Source organism: Camelus ferus, chromosome 8, assembly GCF_009834535.1.
Source record: "Camelus ferus isolate YT-003-E chromosome 8, BCGSAC_Cfer_1.0, whole genome shotgun sequence".
NCBI classification, from domain to species: Eukaryota; Metazoa; Chordata; class Mammalia; order Artiodactyla; family Camelidae; genus Camelus; species Camelus ferus.
In genome coordinates, this window is record NC_045703.1 from 14,528,273 (window position 1) to 14,547,564 (window position 19,292).

At 41.4% G+C, this 19,292-nt stretch overlaps 1 protein-coding gene across 1 annotated transcript in view; it reads left to right on the plus strand.

The window, feature by feature from the left end:
- Positions 1-4,550: 4,550 nt before the first annotated feature.
- Positions 4,551-19,292, plus strand: part of LOC116665270 (transport and Golgi organization protein 1 homolog) — a 38,330-nt gene continuing 23,588 nt past the window's right edge. The window contains exons 1-6 of the mRNA XM_032484474.1: positions 4,551-4,572; positions 4,814-4,975; positions 6,405-6,470; positions 10,305-10,326; positions 11,878-11,966; positions 12,425-12,537. Coding sequence (XP_032340365.1) covers positions 4,925-4,975; positions 6,405-6,470; positions 10,305-10,326; positions 11,878-11,966; positions 12,425-12,478 — 282 coding nt within the window. The 5' untranslated portion in view covers positions 4,551-4,572; positions 4,814-4,924 and the 3' untranslated portion in view covers positions 12,479-12,537. Of the gene's footprint in view, positions 4,573-4,813; positions 4,976-6,404; positions 6,471-10,304; positions 10,327-11,877; positions 11,967-12,424 lie in introns of the transcript that reaches the window.

The following is a 19,292-nucleotide window of genomic DNA, read 5'->3' on the forward strand; positions in this document are numbered from 1 at the left end:
TTGAGCATTTTTTCATGTGCCTATTGATCATTTGTATGTCTTCATAGGAGAATTGCTTGTTTACGTCTTCTGCACCTTTTTGGATTGTGTTGTTTGTTTTTTTTTCTTGTTAAGTCGTATGGGCTGCTTATATATTCTGGATATCAAGCCTTTGTCAGTTTCATCTTTGGCAAAAATTTTCTCCCATTCCGTAGGTTGTCATTTTGTTTTACTTATGGTTTCCTTTGCTGTGCAAAAGCTTGTAAGTTTAATTAGGTCCCATTTTTTTATTCTTGCTTTTATTTCTGTTGCTTGGGTAGACTGGCCTAGGAGAACATTTTTGAGATGTATATGAGATAATGTTTTGCCTATGTTTTCTTCTAGGAGGTTTATTGTATCTTGTCTTATGTTTAAGTCTTTGATCCATTTTGAGTTTACTTTTGTGTATGGTATAAGGGAGTGTTCTAGCTTCATTGCTTTACATGCTGCTGTCCAGTTTTCCCAACACCATTTGCTGAAGAGACTGTCTTTATTCCATTGTATGTTCTTGCCTCCTTTGTCGAAGGTTAGTTGACCAAAAGTTGGTGGGTTCATTTCTGGACTCTCTATTGCCCTGTCTTCTCCTCTGGGGAACTTGCCGGTTCTCCAGGTGGGAGAGTGACTTCGAGCAGGAATAGCAAGAGTGCTGGGCGGAGGGGAAAGAAGACAGTGTTTGATCCAGGAAACTGGATGGAACATCCTCCGGGTAGGATATAGTAAGAAGGGGTGTGGAAACAGGCAGAAAAACAGGAAACATCACTAAATTCCTGTTTTAGAAAATGAGAGGGCTAAGGGAGAAGAGGAGCAGATGGACCACAGTTTCAGAGGGAGAAGAGCCGTTGATCTGGGAAGTGAGGTCACCAGATCTTGTCATATTCAGGAGCTTTCTTTGTTCATCAAGGGTCAGGCTTTGCCCAGGCAGAAGGATGCTGCCAGGAGAAAATGAAACCAGAGGCAGTTTGATGTTGGCTGGAGGGAGGGGTGGAATCTAGAAGACCCCCTAACCCACTACTCGGATTCCCCCCAGGACATTAACTCTGGCCCTGGGGCAGCACAGGGGGCTGGAGATCAGGTGAAAAGTCCCAGAGAGGGTGGGAGACACATCTAACGACAGGAAGGGTCTCCAGTCCACACAGAAAGCCCTGGACACCAGGAGTGGGCTGACCCTAAAGGAGCTGAAGCTCACCCCCAGGGCAGCTCAGTTACTGACAGGAAAGGGCTGAAGGGGCACCGACCTGCCTGAAAGGTGGAGGGACCTACTTTCTCTTGGAGACATCAACTTATATCTCTATTTTTGACTAGAACACAGTTGGGACTGAGTCATGCTTTGAAGGAGACCCCAGCCATGGGGATGAGAGACGAGTCATAAGCTATCCTCTGAAAATAGATGTTCTGATTTCAAAACAACAGGGAACTCCTTACCCACCTGTACTTGCATGTCAATTTCCCTGCCACCAACCACCCTGTGTATCTGATTGTTTTCTCCCAGCAATGGGCAGAGCACAGTGTCTGACACACTGTCAAAAATAAAGTCCTGTGCAAAGCACAGGTACTATGATCAATAGAAAAACCTGAAACAAAAAGAGAAGCAGAACCCCAGTATATATTGACACGTTGGAATTAGATGAAAAAGAATTCAAAACAAAGTTTTAAAGGTTTAAAAATAAAATGATTAGAAATGAAAAAATAGAGAATTTTTGTACAGAATGTCAATCTATTAAATCGCTGGATGTTTGAGAGCAGAAATTCCAAATTAAATCTGAACTGAAGAACTCAAAAGACAGCTTTGCTAGGCTGGACCCCTAGAAGAATTAAGAATTTGTAGGCTTGAGTACAAGTAATAGAAAATATCCCAAACAAAAACAGAAAAATCTTGGGAAAAAGAAACAAGTTATAGAGAGAATTACAAAAACACATACTCATTTAAACATATAGCAGTGTAAGTCTCCATTTTCTCATCCGGACAACACAGATGTAATCTCTTTTTCTGCAGTTTTCCTCCGGGATCTGAGGGCTACGTCTGAGCAGGTCAAAGCACTATGCGTGAGCATGTGGTCTGAACTGAGACCCTCCCAGTAGGTGGGTTGGGGATTGTGAATAATGCAAGTGTCCTGGGAATTAGGACAGTTTGGATTCTCATGGCTCCTCCCCCCTCCCTGAGCTTTGTCTGCTTACTGCCCTGCCCATCCCAAGAAGGGGAAGTCAGAGGGAAAAAGGTGGTGTGCAGTAACTGGCAACTGCAACCCTGAATGGTAGGGACTTCCCCTTTCCATTGAAATGAGCACAATCATTATTCATGGAGGATGTATAGTTTTCTGTCTTTTTTTCCCATCTCCAGGGCCTGGAGCTCCTTGTCCAACCCAGGTCATGTCACTGACCTCCAGTTGTGCTCTGCCCAGATCTTTGTGATTCTTCCTGTAGTCAAATCTCAGTAAGGGATCGCGTGCAACCCCACTTACACTCTGATTTGGCGCAGCCTCCATAAGGCTGTGTATTCAGAGGTTGAGTAAAGAAGGGCTTTTCTCATTCATTACCAGATTTCTGTGAGCTGACGCACGCATGGACCACGGAAGGACTGCAGGGAGTTTGGCATGTGGAGAACACGGGCAACTGCGGATGAGGAAGAAAGCAGAAGCTCCCAGTCTTGTAGACAGGGCAGGTGAGGGCATACACTGGTGAGATGAACCCGGGGTTGCAGGTGACGGGAGGGAGGAAAATGCAGACGTGAGTGGAGAACAGGAGAGGGCAGCAGCAATTCTGTGAGGATGCATCAGGGAAGAAATCTGGACTCATTTAATGTCTTTACTCTTAATTGCAATTTATTAAACATTTCATAGATCATAAACTTTCTAGGTTTTAGACCACTGGGTCCCTCAGGCTTCTGTCAGGAGTCATTTTTCTTTTGATTCTTTGTGAGAAGAGCTCCTGATCCCCAATGTCTCAGCACAGACACCTCATACTTAGTGACAAGCAGGGTGGCTGTCACCCTCCACAAATACCCTGGTGTTTCCAACTCCACAGCTGGCTTCCTGCCTTCATTGCACATTAATTATCTATTTATCTCTCCTTTTAATATCACTGTCTTAATTTTATTTGGTTGTTTCCTTGTTTTTCTCATGCCTCTCTCCACTAAAAGGGAGCTCTTTGTGTAGGGACATTTTGTCATTTACCATTTACTTCCCAGAACCAGAACAAGGTCTGGAACTGTCTTTGGTCAAGGCGTGAGTGTGTGAATGAGTGCTTACAGGGATATGTATTCATCACGTTGTTCTCAGTGAAATATTTGTACTAGTGATTCCTGCACAATTGTGGGTCACATGTTCCTTGAGATTCCTCCCCCTAGATGAGTGTGCACACAGCACCACACAGCCGGGCTACAGGCAACATCAAGTGTTCTGTTGACCCTATGAAACCTGCTCCTCAACTCATTAGCCTTAAATTGCCCCAGCCTCTTAGACTAGCATGTGTGCCTTTTGGGGAAAGATGTGTATGAAGTCGATTCAGGCTGAGGATAGTTTTAGCTGGGCAAAACAAAGGAAGCCTTTCCACTGTTCCTTGAGGGAGCCTACAGACAGGCTGAGACCCATGACCAAAATTATTTTAGAATAACAGCCCTTATTCCCCCCCCCCAGCACTAGCAACGTGCACCTGGATTCTGGGTTGCTGCCCTCCTGCGCACTGCCAATCTGGGGGTGCCGGATGGTAGGTGCACAGTTTCAAACACCACAGCCTTCTCTTCTGTATCTTCCTCTGCTTGTGAAGTGACAAAAGTTATTATTTGAAGGTCATAACATTGGATACTTGTAGGACTGATGGAAGTTTGTTTATCTGCCTGCCATCTCTAAAGCACTTTCCATTGAAAATATTAGCCAAGGATGCATGCAGTAAATTAACATCAGATATGTAGCCCCCTCAGGGTTTGCATCCTGACCCTGTTGTGTATGTCACCAAATGGCAACTTTTGAAATAAGCTCATGATCGGGATGGGGATGCTAGAGAAACAGTCTGGTATAAACTGAATTTTTTTTTTTTAATGACCAGAGTCTTTTTTAGATGAAGATGTGATGAGAAATTTGAAAAATAGCGTAAAAGATGTGAAAATTTGGTTTAACCGAACTATCTTCGTGGATAAACACAATCACCTGTTGTCTAGCATATGTAAAGTAGTAGGCTGGGTTTAAGACAAGTGCTTAAAGCAGTACATATTATGCAAATACATGAATAAATTCTAGGTCCTTTTCAACACTCAAAAAAGCAAATATTTCCTTGCTTTCCAGTCCCTGTGGGTAGGATACGTCCCAGTCAGGGGGAAAGGCTGGGCTGGCGCGGAGCACCCGCTGCGCACCAGAAGTGATGGACACGCAGCGGGGGCTCTCCCCGCGGAAACGGGGCTGGAACCCAGGCCCTCCCTGCCCGGAGGAGGCGCCGTTGGTCCCAACCGCCGGGCGTGGGAGCCCTCTGCCGGGCGTTGCTGCGCGTGGCGGGAAACAGCCGCGCCTGGCGGGAAACTGCGGAGCCTGGCGGCGAGACTCCGGAGGCTTTGGACCAACTGTGGTGAGTCTGAAGCTGCTTCCTGGGGCTGAGTGCTGAGTCGGGGGACCTGTGAGGTTTCTCCGGGACCTGGTAGTGAGCGGCACAGACCCTCGGGCTTTCTAGGCTGTTGCCGCTGCTTTAGCCTTCATTTTCAGGAAGACAGTTTGCAGAGAGCTTACTGATGAAATTAAGTATCCGTTGGTTGGAACCTTGACGACGCTAAATCTTAGATGCAGTGGTTTGTTTCCTTGTTTCTTTACAGATTTGTCTCTGGGGAAAAAAATCCCAACGCAAATTGAGAGAACACGGAGCTGCCTTGAGCGGGGGTGTGAATGCACTAAATGCTACATAAATACCAGGACCTTCCGGGACAATGAGCTGGGGACCCGCTTTCCACGTCTGGTCAGTGGAACCGGAACCCGAGGTAAAAAGGGAGCACGCCCTCCAGTTCATGGCATGCTTTCTTCCTTTTTTTTTTTTTTTTTTTTTTTTACAATTTGATGAATGTTGATAGATGCACACACCCATGAAACCAACACCACAATCAATAAAGCTAACATTTCCATCACTCCCCAAGAGATGCAAACTTTGAATTCCCAATTTATCCCTTCCCACCCCCTTTACCCCCTGGTAACCATGTTTCTTTTCTGTGCCTGTGAGTCTGTTTCTGTTGCTATCATAAAGTGCTTACAAACTTCCCTCCTGTCTGAGATCTCCCGAGTTGGAGGCTCTGCCACCCCAAGGGGAGGGGGGAGGGTGTCAGGGAGTCGGGGCCCTGAGACCACCTCTGCTGTGTCCAGTGATGTCAGGTTCTTGGGCTCAATCTGCCACTGTGGGTGGGGGGCCAGGGTTGTCTCAGCAGCTGGAGGGCCAGGGTCCCGGGCTCCATGGCCTCACAGTTACCTGTGGCTGTGGGCACTGTTTCTTCTGCAAGGCTGCAGTCGTGTGGCCACCTCCCCTGTTGCTACTGGGTTCTCTGGGATGCAGGCTTAGCCACCAGGGCTGGATAGCTGGGCTAGCATGCACCGCCTCCCCCTGTGCCTTCACTTCTGCCTACTCTGAGTTGCAGTCCACCCACCTTTAGTTGCACGGAAGTGCGAGCTTCTCCGGTATCCTGGTGTGCTGGGCAAAGGCAACTTAGTTGCATTGCTGATGCTTTTACTGGTTGTAGGATAAGGAAAGAGACAAAGATAGCTTTGCACTCCATTATGTTGCTAACACCTAAAGATGAATTCTTGCTGGTGAGTGTTTGGAATTTTGTTTTTAACTGGCTTTTATTCCCATAGTTTTAATCATATGATATGCAGGATTCCTCTTATATGCAAATCGTTTACGCATTTCAGAAATCTGACATTGTGTGCCCTGGTTCAGAATGGAAATCAATGGTGAAAGAAAAAAAATTTAAAAATCAATGGTTTTAGTTATTTGGTCTTAAGGATATTCTCTGCTTAATTATTACTGACATGGTAATTCCAATATAATTGTGATAGATTTCAGCACAGCATTACAGACAAGACCCAGTAGTGTCTCAGGTCAACTGGAAATGGAGCTTTACTTAAAGACACCCACAGTCACAGTGTCTAACAACCCTACAAGCCACTAACCAAACACGAGGTTGCCAAGTTCCCACCTTTTTGGAAACAGTGGGACCCACTGGGGATATGTGAGGGTTGTGGTTACCTGTTGGACAGTGGCTTATTCTGAAAGATGAATCTTTGTGACAGTTATATTTTAAATTTCGTTGAGACATTTTATTAGTTAATTTAAATTATGTTAACATGATTTTGATTTCACCTACTTGGTATGCCTGACCACCTTCATTCTGGCCCTGACTTTTATGGTTTCCTTTGCAGTCTCTCCTTGCTGCCTACCTGGGGATTGCTATCCTGGCCATTTACCTCTGGAAGACGATCCTTGCTGTGAGTATATTATGGTACTCGATAGCTGTCCCTGAATCATAAATACCCAAGGGCTTTGATAGTCCCTGCACCTTGCATTTGTTTTCTTCCAGATTATTAACATGAATGCAAATTGATGTTTGACATTGAAATAACCTTAGAAAATATTTTAAACTTTTAAAATAAAAACTCAGTATGATGACTATAATCTCACTAAGAAAACTTTAAGACCTAGTTCTTTTCTATGAAAAGGAAGTCAAAGATCTCAACCTTTGATAGGCACTTTCTTATTCTGTTAAGGACTTGTGACTTCTCATGATTCTTAGATATAATTTAAGAATATGTGAAACCTTAAAAATGTTGATTTCCTTTAATTCAATGTGATTCCACTTCTCATACCCCTAATGAAATAACCAGACATGCATTTAAAGATGTGTGAGAAGGCAGAGACTCTTTCTAGAGTTTGAGGATTTCTGGGGCTCTGTCCTTCAAGGCCCAGGTCAGGCATCCTCTTCTTAAGAACGCCCACAGCCTGGGTTATATGCTCCCGTAATATCTCCCTCTCATGGAATTAATCTTGTCTACATATTTGGTATTTGTTTACTTATCTTTCCACCCAGTAGATTATGAGCTTCCTGAAGACAGGAACCACATTTTGTTCATTTCTGAATCCCCAGTGTCCGTCAGTGCTTGGCTTTGTAAAGGTCTGTAGAGTTGAATAAGTAATAAGCCTTTTGTCTCCTTCCTTAAGCCAAAGAGACTAAAACTGTGAGGCCACTAAGTCAAGTTAAATATATTGACTAATTCCTTTTAACGCCCAAGATACTGTGCTTTTAGAATATGCTGGAGGTGGGGGGAGTTGCCTAAATTAGGAAGTGAATGAGAGGTTCTAAAGCAAGAAAACTGGGCTGGATGAGACTGGAAAAGGAGAGGAAAAAATTTCTCCTAAGCAGAATCTTTCATTTAAAAGGGTGAGGTAAAGTGTGGCCAGGATAAAATGGAGCTTAGGCCAGCTGTGTACAATGATATATGCACAAAATTTTAGAAAAAAAAACAGGAATATTAATTCTTATTTTTAACAAAGAAACATCAATAATTGAAATCCAGAAGCAATGATGACCAAAATTTGGGGTGCAAGAAAAAACTGGAAGCTCTCCCCAGCTTTTTTTTTTTTTTCCTGAAAATGAAAACTCTGAGTTTATAAAAATAAATCAATAATGAAAATGAGGCTTGTTTCTTCTTAGGATTAGTGACTCAAAGGAGATAGAAACCATTGATGATCAATATGAAAAAGGCAATTTCATTGGCTTTTTATTTTTCAAAAAAGTAAGAGAAATGTCAAACATTAGGCTCTTCTGGGTTATATGAAAGGAATAGAGAACATTAAAAATTCAATAAATAGAACAAATTAAAAAAAAGATGTTTGAGAAGGGAAAATACAGTAACAGCCTAAATGATGCCTGGTAAGAGAATTGTTAAATTACTGTGCATCCATACGGTGTGATATTAGGCAGCTTTTAAAATTCATATGGTGCAAAGACATTTCAAGAAATGGACAATGTTCTTGAATAAGTGTAAGTACATTTGACTGTTTTATGGTTGGATGACTGCATTCTGTTGATTCTTATTTTGTGGTAGGCTTTATTCCTGTGATAACTGCGTAAGTTTAAAAAGCTTAAGCTCTAAACTATTCTTAGAAACAAAGAATAGTAAAATATGTAAATTAAAAATATGTGCAGTATATTGTACATATGTTTTTACATGCAATATATTGTATATGTGCAGTGAAATTGTAATAATTCTACCTAATAAAATTGAAAAATGAAAAAAATGCACAATGTTAGTGTCAAATGGAAAAAGCAGAAACCATGAGTTTCTATACAGTGTAGCTAAAAAGGTATGTCCTTCTATTTACATTAAGAATGAATAAAAAAACGTTGCATGAAAATATCATAAAATAGAAAAAAGAAACATCCTTATCTAAAGGGGACAAGGTAATTTTAAAATTTTTTCTAATGCATTTCTGTTTACAAAACTAGCTGATTTGGTTATATCCTGTTGTGCTCATATAATACCTTCTTCTCTGGAAAAGCATTTTACTCTCCAAACACGTGCAGCAGTCTTTTATTAACAGACCAAGATGAAATTTGAAGACATGATTAGATTAAGACCAACACTAGGGCACGGTTAATTGATATATGTAACTCACTGTAGTCGAGTGAAATGGTCCTGGCAAAAAGCATCCTCTGTTCACTCTGCCACATCCTCTCATTTCTAAGCACATTCATGTTCCAGGCACCCTTGGACATGGTTTCTATTTTAGGGTCTTTTAATATGTTACCTTAGGAGAGAGCAGGACAAGAGCATATTTGAGAGATGCCTCAGTTATCTAATGTTGTTGGGAAGAAATTATTCTGTATAAACAAGCTTTGCAGATGACTTAAATTAACTGGTCTAAGTGCCAGAGTTTGGAGTGCAAAGTTCTAAAATTGAGAACAGATCCCCTGACTTATTAATTGTAACAGACCTATCATTGTAAGTGAAATTTCTTCATGCATATGGATTGGAAAGTTAATTCAAATCAAAGGTCTTTCTCCTGGATTTCTGTGGCGTGTTTTATCCCTCACTGGCCATGAGATGCCCTGTGAAGAAAGAACATCACAGGGTGCAAAGGAGGTTGGAGAGGGAGAAGGGAAATCAGCTCATGTCCCCACTCTGCTTCCCGCATTTGGAACAGCCCTCTGTCCTGATTTTCAAGGGACTCTTGTCTGTGTCCTGATTTTGCCCCGCAGCCTCAGCACGTGCTTTTGCCCCTCAGTCCTTCCTCTGGGTCACATGCCTGTTGCTCCTCCCACTCGTCTCTGCCTGTGGGTGAGATGCCATCGGACAGAAGGACAGAAGGTGCTCACTGCTGAGCAAGGTGTGACTTTAAAGGGATGTCCTTGGCTTTCCCCTTTCCCCTTTCCCCGTGCTTTTCCTGCGATAGCATTATTGTAGGTGCTGTTTGACTACTGCATGATATTCTGATATCTTGGCAAGTTTTTCAGGCCAAACTCAGCATCTGATCGCCATTTATAACCTTTGATTTGGGAACTAGGTATCAGGGGCCAAGACACGGTGTTTGACAGGGGCCTTGCCTGGATTTTATTGAGCTGTCCCCCAGTGCTGTCTTCAGGGCTGAGTCACACGTGGGAGCTCTTTTCACCCTTTTCGTAAATGTCGGCTGCCATTACTGTTGCTGCTTGTGCATCTTCTCTAGCCTGTCTCCACTCCACCTCTGACTTGGCAACCTTTGTCACGAGTCGTCTGGGAAAGATCGTAGGACCTGGCTTGTTGGAACCATTTGACGGTTCAGCCAATAGTTAACACTGAGTAGAAGTTCTCTAAGGTGCTCCTGGTGCATGAAAGGGGCATAGCTTAGTCCAAAGATTTTGCCTTTGCTCCTGTTTCCTGAGAGGCTTCGAAAACGGTCCTTGGTTCTGGGTCATTATGGCTGCTGGAGTTGACAAAATACAATGCCAGGTAAATGGTGCAGTAGGATAGTAATTAAAATATCTGCCATTTCCAGGATTAAAGTTAAATAGACTGGTGCTCATTTAGACGACTGTAAACAGAGCTTTTGTTCCAAAATAAGATATTTACCTTGATTCTCACTCAAAAATGGGTTTGGAAATATCACCAACTGTGAATAGGAAATTATTATTTTTTACTTTTAAATATTCTATAAATTAATTATGCTGGGCTGCATCATTTGTATACTGCCACTGGATCACAGTTTGGCTTGTTAGGAACTGTAAGTTTATGCAAAATAACATGCTTTTACATCTAATTTAATTTTCTTTCTCTCTGTTCTAGGTAAAGCATCGAATATATCAAGGTAAGATTTCAGGCTTCTGTTTTCTTCGTAATAGTTTCTCAGTACAGGTGTTTCTGTGGGTTCTAATTTGACTGGAAGTAAATACGTTGACTTCTCAGGTCTAATTCGCCTCTTCACAATTTTACAATTCCTGGTTTGCGGCCTAAATGACAGCATTTTAGGATTGAGTCACCACCTGTTGAGACAGGAGCCCAGGAGAGGGAACAGGTCACATTGGTAGGAAGACTGTAGGTGTGTTTAATTCATTTAGAAAAGTTAAGGAATCTGGTGAGTCTGAAGTTTGAGGGGAGTACTTTGGCCTGACCTGGCTCACAGGGAAGTGTAAAGGTTACGACACTGTCTGAGGTTATCAAGCTTAAGGCTTAGAGATGAAGACAGATAATGCCAGTCAAGTCTGCGTCACAGCAGAGGCTTCAACTATGCGTTGAGTCCTCAGTGGAAGGAGCCTGAATGTCGCTAACGAATGAGCGGAAATGAAAGGATGTAAAATGGGGATAATGAGGTCTGTGCAGGCTTCCCAGGCTGTGATGGGTATGTGGAGCTGTGTGTGGGGAGGCAGGACAGCCGTCTGGCACACATTTATTAGGTCCTCGAATGCGGGTGTTTCTTGTGGTGAAGTGCAACCTCAGTGTAGGGGATAGAGAGGTGTGACCTCAGGGCAGCAGAGATGTCACGTTGTTAAGATAGAGGGTAAGTCTGTACTTTGGGGTCAGACAATATAATTCAATGCCTGGCAGGAGGTTCTGGCTTCCTGGGCCCTGCTCTCAGGGCTTTCCGTGGTGTTACCCACCTGTAAGGCGTGTGTTTACCTGCACGGTGCGTGAGAACCTTCGTTTCTGGGGCTGATGACTCTTGTGACTCAGATTGTGAGGTGTTCGTGTTCTCAGCAAGTAAGTGGTAAAGCCAAGGTTGTACCCAAGGGTGTGTGATTCCAAGGGCTGTGTCCTTCCAAGCCACCCACCCTGGTTCTTATGAAAGGAGGTTTTCTGGGCAGCAGGAAGACATTGGAGGTTTTTGAGTAAACAATCAAGTGACATTAGAAGGATTTCTCTGCGTAAATAAACTTTGGGTGGAAGTGGGAAAAATCCAAAAGAAGTCAGGAAATTTCTTTTTTTCTTTTGCTTTTTTAAAGCAATTGCAACAATCTACTTCTTTTATTTGATAACAGGAGGACAACATTTAAGTACATAGGATGCTTGATTTTTTTCTCTTTTGTATCTATTGATGGAGGTGCTATTTGAACTGTTGACATTTTCTAAGCTGTATGTTCCTTAATGATGTGATATTAGGTGGAGACATTGTATTGTGTTTCCGCATCTTTGAAGAAAGATTGAATAGGAATCTCATTGAAAAATAGAGGTCTTGTCTTTGCATTTGTTTTTTACATTTAAATTGCTACTAACTAAATTTGCCTTCTTCAGGGATCACAGTAATGCTGAAAGGATATTTTTGCTCATAGTACCAGGATAATGTGGCTTTGCTTTTGATTGGGGTAATCCAATTTTATTTGTTTTGGTGATAATATTAGAGATTGTTTTTATCTCTTTTTAGTTAATTTACACCGGATTTCTGAGGCGATCAAGCATTGCATGAAGAAAAACTCAGAACTTGTAGAAGAAATATCCAGGTGCACACAGAAGGTATAGTCATCCCTTCATTCTCATTCTCATGGCTTCCCCTTGAAGGACGTCTGCCTCCTTCTAGCTCATTTACTTCACTGTCTCTTCTTACTTCACTGTCTCTTCTTTCTTTCATCCTGGTGTTCCATTCATTATATTCTGTAACAGCCCATTCAAAGCAAACATCATACCCATGTAAAGTACCGTTTTCTTTATTTCTGTAAGGACTCACCCACAGGAGGTTTTGCTATAATTAATGGTTTTGAATTCTGAATCCATTCTTACATAATTGTATAGATCAATGAAATAAAGAAATGTACTAAAGAAGCCATGAGGGAAAAATAAGATTCTCTCCAATGAAGTACACAGATTTCAGGTTAAAAAAAAAAAAAAAAACCCTTCTTTTTCCGAGATTACACACCACAAAAACAGAAGTAAAGTAATGAGTGGCTATTACTGACCTCTGTGTTTTCTTGTAGGATGATATCAAAACACTTGAGAAGATGAATGAAATCCTTGATGATGTCATTTGAGAAATACATACTGAACTACGATCTAAGAGAGATCAGAGTGTCAAGAATCGGAACTTGGTGAGAATTTTGCCACTCAGTGTTACTGTCATTTGGCTTCTGAGGCTTTTTTGTGCTTTGGGTGAATTGGACCCTGCATTCTTCCATGCTGCTCATTTCAAGTATTAATACCACAATAACATTTCTTTTTTTTTTTTTTTTAATTTAAGGGCCTAGGAATAATTTTATTCACGAACCTGGGTAATTTTTATATCATTTAGCACTACCCTTTAAGAAAAATAGAAGTGAGAAACTGTAGAAGAGAACCCTATAGGTTTCAAGCCATGTTGGATGGTCCTATCCCTCTTAATGAGAGCAGAGAATTTTCACAGTGAATCTGGGCACAGTATGTATCTTTCACTAGGAAAATTCATTCATTTAAGCTGTATGGCTTGAAAGATTTCAGACCTTCTTTGTTTTAGCCTTGTCACTGAGTTGACTAATCCATTGTCTTGAAAGCAGGAAATTCAACTTCCCATGAACTATTTATACCTTCTTACAACTTCCATGTGTTTTTTTCTCTTTGGCCCAAACTAGATCAGCTGCTTTAATGACACAAAGTATGAGATGTATCAACTAGACATTTCTTTTTAGCATATGGCCCAGTGGTTTCTTTTGAAATCCTAGTACATGTTATGTTTCCATCCTACATGCACATAGTGGAAAAGAAAAATCTACAGAGAATTTGTAAAGGTGTTATTTCTTTTTTTTTAATTGAAGAATAGTCATTTACAATGTGTCAATTTCTGGTATACAGCATAACGTCCGAGTCATACATATATATACACACATATATATATGTATATTCATGAATATACACATATATTCATTTTCTTGTTTTTTTATTAAATATTATTACAAGATATTGAATATAGTTCCCTGTGCTATACACAAGAAATTTGTTTTTTTAATCTATTTTTATATATAGTAGTTAATATTTGCAAATCTCTAACTTGCAAATTTATCCCTTCCCACTCACTCCTCCCCACCCCGGTAACCATAAGATTGTCTACTATGTCTGCAAGTCTGTTTCTGTTTTGTAGATAAGTTCCCTAGTGTCTTCTTTTTCCTTTTTTAAATTCCACTTATAAGTGATATCATACAGTATTTTTCTTTTGCTTTCTGACTTAACTTCCCTTAGTATGACAATCTCCAGGTCCATCCATGTTGCTGCAAAGGGCATTATTTTATTATTTTTGTTGGCTGTGTAGTATTCCATTGTATAAATATACCACAACTTCTTTATCCAGTCATCTGTCAATGGACATTTAGGTTGTTTCCATGTCTTTGCTATTGTAAATAGTGCTGCTATGAACGTTGGGGTGCATATATGTTTTAGAATTAGTGTTCCCTCTGGATATATGCCCAGGTGTGGGATTGCTGGATCATATGGTAAGTTTATTTTCAGTTTTTTGAGGACTCTCCATACTGTTTTCCATAATGGCAACACCAAACTACATTCCCACCACCAGTGTAGGAGGGTTCCCTTCTTTCCACAGCCTCTCCAGCATTTATTGTTTGTGAACTTTTGAATGATGGCCATTCTGACTAGTGTGAGGTGATACGTCATTGTGGTTTTGATTTGCATTTCTCTTATAATTAGCAATATTGAGCATTTTTTCATGTGCCTATCGGCAATTTGCATGTCTTCATTGGAGAACTGCTTGTTTAGGTCTTCTGCCCATTTTTGGATTGGGTCATTTGTTTTTTTGTTATTAACTTATATGTGCTGTTTATATATTCTGGAAATTAAACCTTTGTCAGTCACATCATTTGCAAATATTTTCTCCAATTGCATAAGTTGTCTTATTATTTTGTTTAGTTTCCTTTGCTGTCAAAAGCTTCTAAGTTCAATTAGTCCCATTTGTTAATTTTTGCTTTTATTTCTATTGCCTGGGTAGACTGCCCTAGGAGAACATTGCTAAGATTTATGTCAGAGGATGTTTTGCCTGTGTTTCCTTCTAGGAGGTTTATAGTGTCTTGTCTTATATTTAAATCTATAAGCCATTTTGACTTTATTTTTGTGTATGGTGTGAGGGAGTGTTCTGACTTCATTAATTTACAGGCTGCTACTCAGTTTTCCCAGCACCACTTACTGAAGATACTGTCTCTTCTCCATTGTATATTCTTTCCTCCTTTGTCAAAGATTAATTGACTGTATGTCTGTGGGTTTATTTCTGGGTTCTCTGTTCTGTCTTATTGATCCACATGTCTGTTTTTGTGCCATTACCACACTGTTCTGATTACTGTATCTCTATAGGATTATCTGAAGTCTGGGAGGGTTATTCCTCTATCTTTGTTCCTTTTCTTCAGTATTGCTTTGGCAATTCTGGGTCTTTTGTGATTCCATATAAATTTTAGGATTATTTATTCTAGTTCTGTGAAAAATATCCTGGGTAATTTGATAGGGATTGCATTAAATCTGTAGATTGCCTTGGGCAGTATGGCCATTTTAACAATATTGATTCTTCCAATCCAAGAGCATGGGATATCTTTCCATTTCTTTAAGTCATCTTTAATTTTCTTAATCAATGTTTTGTGGTTTTCCACATACAAGTCTTTCACCTCCTTGGTCAGATTTACTCCTAAGTATTTTATTGTTTTGGATGCAAATTTTAAAAGGGGTTGTTTCTTTACTTTCTTTTTCTGATTTTTTATTGTTAATGTAAAGAAATGCAACTGACTTCTGTCTGTTAATCTTCTATCCTGCAACCTAGCTGAATTCTTTTATCAGCTCTAGTAGTTTTTGTGTGGTGCTTTTAGGGTTTTCTATATATAGTATCATGTTATTTGCAAATAGTGACAATGTTACCTCTTCTCTTCCAAGTAGGATCCTTTTTACTTCTCTCTCTTGCCTGATTGCTGTGGCTAGGACTTCCAAGGCTATGTTGAGTAGAAATGGTGAAAATTGGCATCCTTGTCTTGTTCCAGATTTTAGTGGAAAGGCTTTCAGCTTTCCACTGTTGAGTATTATGCCGGCTGTGGGATGCCATAAATAGCTTTTATTACATCGAGATACGTTCTCTTTATACCCACTTTGCTAAGAGTTTTTATCATAAATAGGTGTTGCATTTTATCACATGCTTTTTCTGCATCTATTGAGATGATCATGTGATTTATATCCTTTCTCTTGCTTATGTAGTGGATCCGAGGTGCATTTACCAGGTCCGCACCACCCCCAGTGCCTAGTCTATGTATGGTACACAGGTCCACTGAAAACACTGTACCTGTCCCTGTGGTGTACCAGAACTCTACTTGTTGCTTGTTTGTTGTACAGATGTGTGCCCTCAGAGCTAGCAGTGCAGATCTGCCAACATCAGGCAGTAGGACCTGCCGCAGTGATAGTGCAATCACACATGTGGATCCGTGGTGTGTCACTGGGTCAGCACCATCCTTAGTGCCAAGTGTGCATACATTATGCAGATCTGCTGAAAAGGCTGCCTGTGCCCCTGTGGTGCACCAGAACTCTGCTCCTTGCTCGCTCATCCTAGAGGCACGTGCTCACAAAGGCACCCATGAGCCAAATCCGCCCCCTCTTCATGGGGCTGCAAAGAAATCTCAGTCTCACCTGTGAAGTTGCAGGGCCCTTGGGTATGAACTCAGGTTTCACCCCACCTCCACCCAGGAGCCTTGCACCAGCTAGTATGATGGCTTGACTGAGCCCCACCTCTCCTCTCATGAGAATGTATCAACAGTGTTGCTATGGGCTTGTGGAGACAGTGGCTATGGCCTGGCTCTGTTGTGCCCCTCACCCCCATGTGCACCAGCAGTGTTGCTTTTTTGTGGGGATCCCAGGCTATTCTGTTCTGTATACACCCCCAGCCACAGCCCACAGCACACCCCAGCCCCCTGAGACTGCCTCTGCACAGTCAGCCCCAGCCCTCTACCCGGGCTCCAGCAGCCAGTCCCAGCCCACCCCTGCCAGCTTGTGTGCAGAGCTGGGGATTGATCGCAGGGACCCTCTGTGCTGGTTTCTGTCAGTTTTGTCAGCGAAGCAGCTGCTGTGCACTACTCTGAGCCTCAGAGGCCCCCTCTGTCCCTGCTGACCTCTCTGTTGGAGAAGGCGTGTCCTGGAATAAGAGCACGTCTCCTCCTTTGCCGCTCCCTCCCCACAGGAGAGGTCCTGCACTGATTTCCTTTCTTCCTATTTTTTTTTCTCCTGCCAGATTTTGTGAGGAATCTTTTCTTTTGAAGTAAGAGATGTTCTGCCAAAGTTCAGCAGGGGTTCAGAGCGAATGGGTGGGTCTGTAGATGTATCTCTTGGTGTATTTGTGGGAGAGGGTGAGCTAAGAGCATCCCTCTACTCGGCTGTCTTGGCACTACCCCCCACCACCCCGCCCTGAAAGGCGTTACTGAAATGAACATCTCAGAAATTCCAGATGTAAATTACCTTTGTTAGCTACAGAGTTTCTGTTGTACAGCTTAGCTTTGATGAAGAACAAGTATGTCATGTCTTAGAAGGTTAAATTTCTATGTTATCTACTTGAGGATTTTTGTTGTTGGGAACTAAGTCATCAGTGAGACTGTTTGTTTTAGGTTCAATTCTCCCCTCATGGAGTTCATGTCAGGAAAGAAGAACATCATGTCCAGAAGAAAAATGCTCAGCTTGCGAAGGAGACGGATCAGGTAACAAAATGTACCTTTTAAAGATTATATAAATCAGAGATCTGAACATGATTATTCCTTTTTAAGTTTCTTATTTTAAAAAGACATAAAATTCTCCACAACAACGATTTTCAAGTCTACATTGTATTAGTGTTAAGTACATTCACATGTGTATAGTGTTGTTGAATTTGCTTTCTCAAATCTGTCTTGCAGTCAAGCATTCTGAGTGCAGGATTTGAGGATTCAAAGCACAAAGCCTTGATGTCTCATGAATGCAGCCTGGAAGGTATGTTCCTTGTTGGGAAGAAAACCCCATGTACAGCCTTCCCGGGAGGTATTGCAGGCTTAGTTCTGGACCCCCACAGTGGCTACCACAACAAAGTGGGTCTCATGAATTGTTTTGGTTTCCCAGTGCATATAGTATAAAAGGTGTGTTTACAGTATTCTGTAGTCTATTAAGGTAAGCAATTGCATTATGTTTAAAAAAAAGTACATACTGTAAGTAAAAAATACTTTACTGCTGACAACTACTAACCATCATCTGAGCCTCAGAGAATCATCATCTTTTTGTTGGTGGACTGTTTTGGATCGATGTTGAGGGCCGCTGACGGATCAGGGTGCTAGTTGTTGAAGGATAGATTGGCTGTAGCAATTTCTTTCCTTTTCTTCTAGCAATTTCTTAAAATAAGGCAAAAGGAAGTTTGCCACAGCATCAGTTTACTTTTCTTTTTGTGAACAATTGCCCTGTAGCATGCAGTGCTGTTTGGTAAACCCAGTAGAACTTCATTCACAATTGTAGTCAACCCTTCTGAACCCCGCTTCTGCTTTATCAGCTGAGTTTATATGCTGTTCCAACTCCATTCTTCCATTTCAACAGTCTTCACCTCTTCACCAGGAGTAGATTCCATCTCAGGAAACCACTTTCTTTGCTCATCCTTAAGAAGCAGTTTCTCATTTCTGAAAGTTTTATCATGAGATTTCAGCAGTTCAGTCAATCTTCAGGATTCACTTCTAATTCTAGTTTCTTGTTATTTACACACATCTGCAATTACTTCCTACTGTGAAGTTTGAACCCCTCAAAGTCATCCATGAGGATTGGAATCAGCCTGTTGCAAATTTCCCTGTCTGTTGATACTTTCCCCTCTCCTGATGCCACTCATATTCTTTTAAGTGGCATCTAAAATGGAGAATTAGTTCAGTTAGCTTTGTTGAGATCCATCAGAGAAGTTGCTATGTATGGCAGCGATAGCCTTACGGAATCTATTTTTTAAATACTAAGACTTAAAAGTCAAAATTACTGCTCGAGCTGTGGGCTGCATAATGGATACTGTGTTAGCAGCCATGAAAACAGCGTTCATATCATTTCCATTAGAGCTCTTGGGTGACCAGGTGAGTTGTCAGTGAGCAGTAATATTTTGAAAAGAATGTTTATTTCTGATCAGGAGGTCTAAACAGTGGACTTAAAATATTCAGTCATCCGTGTTGTAAACAGTTGTGCTGTCACGCAGGCTTTGTTGCTTCATTTACAGAGCAGAGGCAGAGTAGATTGAGCATAATTTTTAAGGGCCCTAGGATCTTCAGAATGGTAAGTGAGCATTGGCTTCAAAACTTAAACTGACCAAGTGCATTAATCCCTACCAAGAGAGTCAGCCTGTTTTGAAGCTTTGAAGCCAAGCATTAACTTCTTTCTAGCAGTGAAAGTTCTAGGAGGTGTCTTCTTCCAATGTAAGGCTGTTTCATCTGTAATGAAAACCTGGTGTTTAGTGTAGCCATCTCCCTTAATGATCTTAGCCATACCTTCTGGATGACTTTCTGCAGCTTCTGCACCAACACTTTCTGCTTCGCCTTGCACTTTTATGTGATGGAGATGGCATCTTTACTTAAATCTCATGAATCAACCTCTGTAAGCTTCACACTTTTCTTCCACAGCTTCCTCCCCTCTCAGTTTTCATACAACTGAAGAGATTTAGGGCCTTCTTCAGATTAGACTTTGACTTAGGGGAATGTCACGGCTGACTTGATCTTCTATCCAGACCACTGAAACTTTCTCTGGATCTGCTTTAAGGCTGTTCCTTTTATCATTCTCTTGTTCACTAGAGTAAAACTTTAATTTGCTTCAGGTTTTTGTTTTGTTTTGTTTTGTTTTGCCTTCTCAGTTTCGATATCTGTTTGG